This window comes from Bidens hawaiensis, unplaced genomic scaffold, assembly GCF_021521415.1.
Source record: "Bidens hawaiensis isolate Kalapana, Puna unplaced genomic scaffold, B.hawaiensis_p1.1 tig00011607_1, whole genome shotgun sequence".
Classification (NCBI taxonomy): domain Eukaryota; kingdom Viridiplantae; phylum Streptophyta; class Magnoliopsida; order Asterales; family Asteraceae; genus Bidens; species Bidens hawaiensis.
The window spans coordinates 42,258-52,696 of record NW_027491905.1 but is presented as its reverse complement, the minus strand read 5'-3'; the positions used below and the strand labels follow the sequence as shown (position 1 = coordinate 52,696).

At 34.8% G+C, this 10,439-nt stretch overlaps 1 protein-coding gene and 1 pseudogene across 1 annotated transcript; one reads left to right on the top strand and one right to left on the bottom strand.

Moving 5' to 3' along the window:
- The first annotated feature begins 2 nt into the window (after nt 1-2).
- Nucleotides 3-2,427, top strand: LOC143538323 (pollen receptor-like kinase 4 pseudogene; annotated as a pseudogene).
- A 1,154-nt stretch (nt 2,428-3,581) lies between these two features.
- LOC143538315 (protein APEM9-like) lies at nt 3,582-7,907 on the bottom strand. The gene is made up of 6 exons (XM_077031904.1): nt 7,778-7,907; nt 6,656-6,820; nt 6,414-6,491; nt 6,045-6,324; nt 4,786-5,096; nt 3,582-3,990 (listed from the first exon to the last, which is right to left on the bottom strand). Exons 1-6 carry the CDS (start codon nt 7,894-7,896, stop codon nt 3,861-3,863), a joined length of 1,083 nt encoding a protein of 360 aa, XP_076888019.1. The 5' UTR covers nt 7,897-7,907; the 3' UTR covers nt 3,582-3,860.
- Between the last annotated feature and the right edge of the window lie 2,532 nt (nt 7,908-10,439).

The following is a 10,439-nucleotide window of genomic DNA, read 5'->3' as shown; positions in this document are numbered from 1 at the left end:
TCATGACGGCGGCTCAAGCCCGTCTAACCTTCCGCCCTCATCTCATCCTCTTCGTCTCGTTGATCCCTCGCATACACATGACCATGGAGAACGAAACCCTTCTCGAGCTAAAGCACTCCCTTAGGAATGGCGAGAAGCTAACCACGTGGGACCCGTCGACCACCCCATGCACGGGCAATGAGCCGAATTGGGAAGGCATCCTTTGCATGAACGACACCGTGTTTGGCATTCGGCTTGAGGGGAAAGAGCTTGGTGGGAACATTGATACGAGAATAATAATGAATCTACCGTCTTTGATAACCATAAGCTTTCAGAATAATAGTTTAGAAGGTGAGTTTCCTATGTTTAAGAGGCTACGTAGGTTGAGAAGTATCTTCTTGACGGCAAACAAGTTTTCTAGAGAGATTCCAATGGATGCATTTTATGGGATGAGGAGGCTCAAGAAGCTTTACTTGGCTAATAACGATTTCAAAGGCCAAATTCCCGCTTCGTTAACCTCCTTACCCAAGCTACGAGATTTGATGCTTGAAAATAATCGGTTTGAAGGTGTCATTCCGACGTTTGTGAGAGATAATTTGACGTTTGTAAACTTTGCAAACAATCGTCTGCGTGGTCCCATCCCTAAACGCCTTCAGAATTTCCCAAAAAGCAAGTTTTCAGGTGTGTTGTACGACAGTTTTTCGATTGATGGCCCTTATAAATAACTTGATCATGATATCTTTTCGTTTCTAAATGTAGGTAATGGCGAGCTGTGTGGACCACCGTTCGGACAATGCAAGGTGGAGATCCCCACCTCCACCATCGTCATGATAGCACTGGTGATTGTTGCAGCCTTAGCCGCGATTACCTTGGCTTTTGTTATCCTACAACTATTTAGACCATCCTCAATACCTTACAAGAAGGGAGCTTCATCCGACCATGACCGAATGGAGCAAGGTCGTGGTAAAGCAGCCACCATAGACGCCGAAACGAATCTATCTCTAAAGTTGGCTTTTATGAAAGAAGAGGATGAAACTTTTGATTTGGCGGACTTGTTGAAGGCGTCTGCGGTGGTCCTAGGAGGCGGGGTGTTTGGATCGAGTTATAAGACCACTCTTACCCGCCACAAAATTCTAGTTGTGAAGAGGTACAGTCAAATGAATAATGTGACAAAAGACGAGTTCTACAAGCATATGAAAAAGCTAGGCAAGTTGGAACACGAGAATTTGGTCCCGCTTATCGCATTCTACTATCGAAAGGAAGAGAAACTGTTTATAGCCGACTATGTCAAAAATATCAGCTTAGCGGTTCATCTTCATGGTATGCTAGCTTTCTAAACATGATCATTAGAAGTCGATCTTAGGTGGGTTGGGTAACATGTCAAAACATATTCAGGTTATGTTGAAACTATTTATAAATTGCTTGCGTTTATGATTTCTAAACTGAAATCGGCATAAATAGACAGAAAAGGTTATGCACTTAATCATAATCGTATAAATTGCATTTTCACGAGCTGATTGTTATAAAAATGTCTCAGGAAGCCGGTCAGAAGTAAAGCAAAGGTTAGATTGGCCTACTTGGTTAAAGATAGTGAAAGGTGTATCGAGAGGGCTTTTACACCTTTACAATGAGCTTCCCAGTCTAATCACCCCTCACGGTCACTTAGGTCGTCAAACGTTTTATTGAATCAAGAGTTTGATTCACTTCTAACAGACTACGGGCTAGTTCCCATAACCAACCAAGAACACGCAAGGGATGTCATGATCGCCTTTAAATCACCTGAGTTAAGGAACCACGGGCGCATCACAAAGAAGACAGATGTATGGAGTCTAGGGGTGTTGATTCTAGAGATCATGACCGGGAGATTCCCTGCAAACACTTTCCACTATAGCAGAGGCGGTGACTTGGAGTTAACAAACTTCCTAGACTCCATAACGAAAGAGGACGTGACGATTGACATGTTTGATAAAGAAATAGGCGGGTTCGAAAAGCATAATGAGGGGGAGATGTTGAAGTTATTGAATATAGGGTTGAGTTGTTGCGAACCAGACGTAGAAAAGAGGTGGGACATTAAAGAAGTAGTCGATAGAATTGAGGAGGTAAGAGAAAAGAGTACTAACGACAATGACAGTGATTAACGCGTCTAAATCAAACAAATGTCGTGTTTGTGCATCCATCACTATTAAGTGTGTGGTGATCCTCCATGGTTTTAGATGGCAAAGTTTGATGAATCGAAAGGGTATCTATCTTCCATGGAGTTTCGAGGTCCAAATTGAAAGGCTAATTAGTTCCTGTGTTCTTGTTTCTTTGGCCTTTCAAAAGGAGTTACCTCCGTTAGGGTGAGCGATTTCAGAAAGGCTTGTTTGATTTGTAGAATCCTAGAGGCTTGTTCGATTTGTAGAATTCCTTGAAATATGATACGTGAAAGGGTTGTTTGATTTGTAGAATTCGTTACAACTGCAAATGAGTTCCATTCCATATCCAAAGTTAAACAAAATTAAATGTTTGCAAATTTTAAATCCATCACTGTGAAACAACCCCCCCCCCCCCCCCCCCTCTGGTTCAAGTTTCAAACCTTGGACCATAAGATCCTAAACCGTAACCATCCCAACCAGAAGACCAACTCCTAAATATTTGCAATTAAAATTCAATTCCATGTGGTATTTTGTTGGTAAGGGACTAAGGGATGGTAATTGAAATATGAGGAATTTGAATTCCTTTTGAACATAGATGAATTGAAGTGCTTTGAAGTTTATTTCAATTAAAAAGTTGGAGATTACAGATTATATTTGTATTAGTGTTATAATGTTATACCATTCTTATTCTATTCATAGATAAAGGTGAAGTTTTGTGACGCAAGGTTTCCACTAGTCCACTTGGCAACATCTAGTTGATCGATTGATTTTACGATTCTTTCTTGCTCTTGTTCTTCATTTAAAACAGCTTTTGTTTAAAAACCATTTTCCTATTTAGTGACGACATCGTCAAATCCAATAATATTCACGTAGGTTTGCAGCCACAACGCACAACTTTTTTTATTTGTCATGTTTTTTTTTTGGTTTTAGACATGTCCATAGTTTGTATGTGGGTGTACATGAATTTCTTTTTGGCTTTAGTTTCATTGTCGTATCCCGATACTAACTGAATTCACGTCAGTTTGTCACCGCAACACGCAGTTTTGATTATGCTAATTTGTTGTATTTGGACGTTAACAAACTTACGTTTAGGTAATTCTAGTGTCATAACCCGATACCAATGGAAACCAACTTGACTCGCAGCCACACCGCACATGCTGATAAGCTATACAACTGCCAATACCATTAGCCTGACGCAATGGGTCGGGCATGCTACCTGGTTATAGTTAATTATAACCAACTACTGACCGATAACAACATTTTTATTATAACTATTACCATTTTTATAATTACTATTACTAAAATTTTAACTATTTTGTATTAATTTAAAACTATGCACATTTAATACTTACTCTAATATTAACATCAACTATCATATTAGGATAACAATTATGCCACATAATAAATCTTTAGGTAGGTTGTAAACCTGAACACGACCTATATAATCTATATATTTTGTTTGTTGTCAATTCTATCTCGTGGACGCTTTAAATCGCATAAACCATTTACCAAAAAATGGATCAAAGAATTGCCCCCAATGAGAACATACAAATTTTTTACCCAAATCAAAATTATTTTTAAACAGTAAGAAATCAACTAGTAATATTATTAAACTGCACCAAGGCACATATCTTTATGCAAGTATGATCTTATGATTGAATTCATCTACTCAACATCATGACATCATAATTAACTCAAGCCAACTAACCTTGACCAACAGAGGCGGGGCTAAGCTAAGTTAAACCATCACCTGCTTACCCGATTTGGAGTTTGGAGCGTCTCAACAGCGGCTAACGGATTTACTTGATACGAGAATGCAAGTTGCCACAAATCGATGACAGTTTTCTTCACAAATTGAGCTTGCCCTTTGAGAATACTGAAAATATATACATATATTTTGATCACATATGCAAAACCTCCTAGATCCTTTTGTTCAAAATTTGTATAATCATTATTGGTATAATTTAAATCTTGTTATCGTATTTGAAACACAAATTTGTATTATAACTCCACTTAATAGATTGTTATTTGCATGTCGTGTGTACGCATTTACTGTTGAAATAATCTAATATTGAACATAAATTATTTAAAAAACATGTTTTTGGAAGAAAAAGCTTTCGGGTCAGCTAAACCAGGCCTGATTGATCCATTACAACACGCACCAAAAAAACTAGGGCAGTAAACGAGCCCAAGACACTCGAATCAAGCCGAGCTTAAACGAGCTTAAGCCAAAAAAAAAGCTTGTTTATTGTTTAATAAACGAGCTCGAGCCCAAGCTTCACTTATCTAGCTCAAGCTGGTTCGTGAGCTTAAGCGAAATTAATACTTAAATTATATTTTGAATATATTAAATATACAATTTTTATTTAGTATATCAAAAATGTATTTTTATAAGCATTTTCATTACGTATAAAATTACAATAAAAATAACTAGATAATTTATATTATGTTAAACCAAAGTATATATAAAAATCAATTACAAATGTATATAATTATTGATATAAACTAAACAAGCCGAGCTCAACTTGATAAACTATTAACGAGCCCAGCTCGACTTTTCGAAATACAGCTCGAAATGAGCCAAGCTCAAGCCTAGACAAGCTCTGGCTCGTTTTACCTCTAAAGTTAATTAGTTAAATGTATGATAGTTTGTGAAAGCTATTAACTTTACCTTGTTATTGTATATTTCTTCCTCCGCATATAATAATATACGAAAAGCAATAAAGCGGTCAGCACGATGCTTCCATTTGACACTGCAAACCAAACACTTCCAATCTTTAAATTAAGTTTTCTAAACCACCAAAAAGTAGAAACATTTTGACCCGAATATCTTAAAATTGCTTGTTTTGCAGCAGCATCCCCTCTGCCTTCCGTTTTGAGAGAAACAGAAGTTTCACTTCCATCTGTTAGCAATGCTGACGTGGACGCTTGAGATCCCGTGTCCTTGGAAGAGTTCATTGATTGTAAACGCCTTAAAAGTTCCTAGAACGGAAACCAAAACCAAATAACAAGAAACTGTAACTAATAAAAATATTGCAATGGAACATAAATTCTGCAAGATGACCAACTAATATAATTAAATTTAGTTGGTAAAAAGAAGTGTAAACCGGTTCATGTGAAACCGGTTCAGGTTTGAACAGATTTGTGGATTGGAAAACTTTAACCTATTGGAATCAGTTAGGGACGCTATGAAACCGGCTAGAAAATACAGTTTTAATTAAATGATATACATATTTAAATCAAATGATTTGTATTTTTCAATAACTCTCAGACGTTTGAACATAACAGATTTTATAATATAAAAATGTTAAAAAGATTTTAATATTACAAAATTAAGTAAACATAGATTTTATAACTGCATTCAGATGTCATTTGAGTGATTTTGAGAGATTAGCAAGCGTTTATTAGCTTTGACTCAATAGAAAACCCCTCAAAAAAAATTCAAAAAAATTATTAAAAAAATCATAACTTAAAATATAAGTAAAAAACGAAAAATCTAAAAAAACTAAAATGTCTCCGCCGTTATTCTCGTTCATAAAAAAAAACTCAAAACCCGGTTTGACCCTAACCTATTTTGACCCAAACCAAAACAACCCTTTTTTTAATTGACTCGTTTTGACCCAAACTCATTTTGACTCATACTCGTTTTGACCCATGACTCATTTCAACCCATGACTCATTCGACCCAACCCAACCCATTTGCCACCTCTAGCTTTGAGAGATTAGCAAGCGTTTTTAGTTTTTAAAGACTAGAGAGCTTTTTTAAGTGTTGTTATCAAACCAACACATCCAACACCTTTATATACTAACAAACGGGGGCAAAACAGTAAAAAAAAAACCGTCTAAACAGATAAATCTTCAAACGTTAAAAACTGGTTTCAAACTGGTTCCTAATCGGTTTCTGATAAGATATATTTAAACTTATCACACCTGTCGTGTATGCTCTGGTAATGAAGCTTTCACAACCCAAGCAATCACATGATCCGTTCCTCTTAAAATACCCGTTTGAAGCGTTACATACGCCTCGACAACTTGGATATACGCATCAACACCTAACACAAATCGACTGCTAACGTCTTTCAAGCTAGACTCATTTGTGTCTACACGTTCCCGAACATAATATTGTCCATTCACATATTCCCACTTGCTCAAATATCCCTCAAGCGACTTTTGAGCACCGCGGAGGTCTTCTTGCATTTGAAAACAAGCCCTAAAAAAGTATATACCGGATCATGTTAAATATTTAGCTTATTATTTTAGTTTTATTTTTTTTTTCATAATCATAAACACATAACATACCCAGCAAGAAAAACTTGAACCGGGATTGCAACAAGTGAACCGTACAGACGCATTAACTCATTTATTATTTCTAATGTCCTGTAAAACACAGAAAGCAATGTTAAACACATGTTAGTATTAAACAGCTGAGACTACAGTTATAACATTATGACTTCAGTTCATACACTAGAAACATCAAGATAACTTTTTCGTTCAGAATTGTAAAAAGTATAAACTCAAAGCAGATAAATAAATAAAAATACCTCCCGAGTTCCTTAAAGGACTGCAATAACACCATACCAGCTGACTCAAGCATATCATTCAGCTCATCTTCTACAACCTCATTACTGCAATCTTTGTCATGTAAACGATTGAGCACTCGTGAAGCTGATGATGATGCTTCTTCAAACATAGAGCAAACCAGGTAGCTGCGAATCATATGTTGAACTATATTTACATCAACATTATTGGCATTATATAAACTTACAATTTGTATGTTTAACTGAACTTATTCTTTAATTATCATTCAATATAATGTCTCATATGATAACAGTCAGTCATTCCCTAAATATTTCAAACAATTCACATAATTTTGTATCCAAAATTAAAACTCCTACCACTTTTCAACAAGGCACCTAACATAATAACCTAATATACAAACTTATGATTTGTATGTTAAATCTATGCAGTCAATCTTGGTTATCGGTCCTCATGTGAAATATTATATTGGCGATATTGACCGATATTTATCGGTGTTTTAAGTCTTATATTTCAACTTAGCGTTTAATGTGGTGTTTCGAGCCTTAATTAATGTTTTGCAAGTTGCAAATGGATAACTTGTTAATAGTAGGAGAATATACTAAATTGTTAGTGCGAAAGTGCTATATATATAAATTCTGCATGATATTAAAATTACCGATATCCCACTGCGATAACCGATATCTCAAATATCGGTCCTCGACCGATATCCGATATTTTTCCGCGTTAACTACTTTGAGTTCAATTGAACTTATTCTTCGATTATCATTCAATTTAACCTTTCATAAAATAATAGTCTCTCATTCCCATAATATTTTGAACAATCCACACAAACTTGTAACAAAAACTAACACTGCAGAACCTTTAACCAAGGCACCTAATGTAACCTAATATATAAACTTACAATTTTTATGTTTATTTGAACTTATTATTTAATTATCGATCAATACAATGCCTCCAATGATAATTCCCAAAATATTTAGAACAATTGACATAAGTTTGTATGGAAATGTGTTAGCTTTAATGAAAAGAAGATGTAATCTAAGCTAAAGTATGTGTGTGTATTTGAATAAACATGAGAGTGAATTAGGGAAACCCAGTAAATAATAATAATAATAATAATATACCTTTCAGCAAGCTCAATTTCTTCCCAAATGAATCGATTACTTTCAACATCTGCATCTATAATTGGTGGTTGATTAACAACAGATGTCTGGGTTTCAAACCCTAATTCATCCGCCATCATTGACGTGATGTGGTGGTTAACAATGAAATGCTACCACTTGCTGGATGGATGGGATATTATATATTTTTAAGTATATATATTTTACTCCAAACTAATCAAACAACCTACGAAACAGCACGACCTTTTTGGGTATCGGTCGTCATACGATCCGTTCTGGTAAAAGCCTAAATAAGTTATCTAAGATTTTGTTATCTAAGATTTTGAACTGTGGTTGTTATACAGGTTGTATAGATCCCATAAGACTCTATCTATATGGGTATATGATTACTGAGTTTATACGAGATAGTAAGCCTCAACGACTCGTATAGGGGCTGTACGGCCCGTATAGACTGAAAAAGCTGTCACAATGTACCCTCCGTACAATGTCAGGCATATGAGGGTCATACGAGTCGTATAGAGTTATTAAAACACTATGGGGGTGGTGTTAAAATATAACAACCCTTAAAAAATAATCCAAATAGCGGTCAACTTCGGTTTTATATGACCGGTTTTTGGCCATGGTGATACATGAATGTTTCAACAACTAAAGTTTAATATTGATTTTCGTTATTAATATAAATTATAATTACTCATTTTTTTTGGAAGGAATCCATGGTAATACATGAGCAAATTCAACTTCTTCTTGTATACGAATTTCTCTGATTTTCCTAAAGATGTGTGGTTGAGTAATCCCAACTACTTGTTTTCGATTTTTCAAATTGGTTTTCGCGATGTTGCTATAAATTTTTCTCAACCTATTCTGGTTTTTTACTTTAAAAATCTTTATTGTTGACATTATTAGAATTCTACTATTTAACTTAAGTCATATTGTAAAATTGAATTTTCCATTATAATCTCCACTATTCAATTTGAATTTCCATTGTACGATTAAATTGTCATCATTAAATTAAATATTCACTTATTTAATTAATTCCCATGGTGAACTATGAATAACTCAATTACTCATTTCATTTTATGAAAATTTAATAATTCTTGTTGAAAAACTACGATGGTTTGTGGGTGTTCCAATAATCCATTTTCATTTAATTTCAGAAAGGGGTGGTGGCGCAGCTTGTTGCCCGCCTACCTGCTATGTTGTTGTAATATCTATGTTTCTATATAATGAAAGATTATCTAATTGTCTAAAAAAAATTAATTTCGTTATTTTGTTAAAATTTTACGGTGGTTTGTGGATATTTCAGTGCTCTACCTCGATTTTGGTATGTTGTTACGATTATATTGCGAATTACGAATGTTTCGATTTCTAAATTTTTATGATGACTTCGCTAGTTGGTTGGAATAGTCATGGTGGTTCATGCACCTCCAACCCATCGTTTTTATTTTTATATAATATTTGACAGTCCATTTTCATTTTCGCTATTAAGTGAATATTCGTTATTTATTTGGTTAAACTTTCATGATAAACCATGGATAATTCAATTTACTTATTCGTTTGATTAATAATGATTTTGTGGAAATAGAAAAATCACTCGTATTTCGTGGATACTCCAATTACCCACAACCTTAGTTATAGGTTATTTTGGTGATTATCTATATTCAAGTTTACCAACAATTTCATAAGTTCACAACTTACCCTCATCTCATAAGATTTACAATTTCTGCCCCCGTAATATGTCCTCATCACCAACTCTAAAACATTAACGTCGTCGCAATCGCAGCTACCAACTAGAGGTGCACAAACCGGTTTTTTAAAAAAACCGGTTCGGTTATTAACCGGACCGGTTTTTTTGGCCCGGAAAAAAACCGGTTCGGTTAATAACCGGACCGGTTAATAACCGGTTTTTTTCTGTCAAAACCCTAACCGGTTTAGAAACCGGTTAGAACCGGTTAATAAACCGGTTTTTTTATTAACCGGTTTTTTTTATTAACCGGTTTTTTTTATTAACTGGTTTTTTTTTTATTTTAAATTTCGCGGTTTCAAATACGAATATTTGTTTTTTATATTTTGTACTTAATGAAGACCATTATTTTTTCACAGTATAAACAAACCGGTAACTACAAGGCAAACCGGTAACTACAACTCTACAAGGCAAAACGGACTGACCGAAGCCATTCTTTGCTTTCGTTGTTAGGGTTCTTTGCTTGGAAGATGAGTATGAGTGTGTGTTGGTGAATGTGTTTTCAACAAACCAAAGATTAAAAACACATAACTTTCATTTATAGTTTTTACATTAAAAATACAAACATTAAATCGTTATCGCATATTCGTAACTCAAAAATACAAACATTAAATCATTAACACTGAAGAAATCTCTGCCAAGAACTGTTGTTCATGATTTAACTCAAAAATACAAACATTAAATCGTGAACTAGCAGATGCTCCTGTTGTTCCCAATCGCAGTTTGTTCATGATTTGCCTCCATGTTTGCTGTTTCTTTAACTAAATTAGAAAAATCCAAATCAACAAGTAAATAAGAGCACATATTAGGAAAAAGAATGCTTAGACACGATTACATGAACAACTTGCTGTTTCTTACTTATGATTTGCCTCCATGTTTGCTGTTTCTTTAACTAATTTTCTTCGCTACCCGATCCCGAGCTAT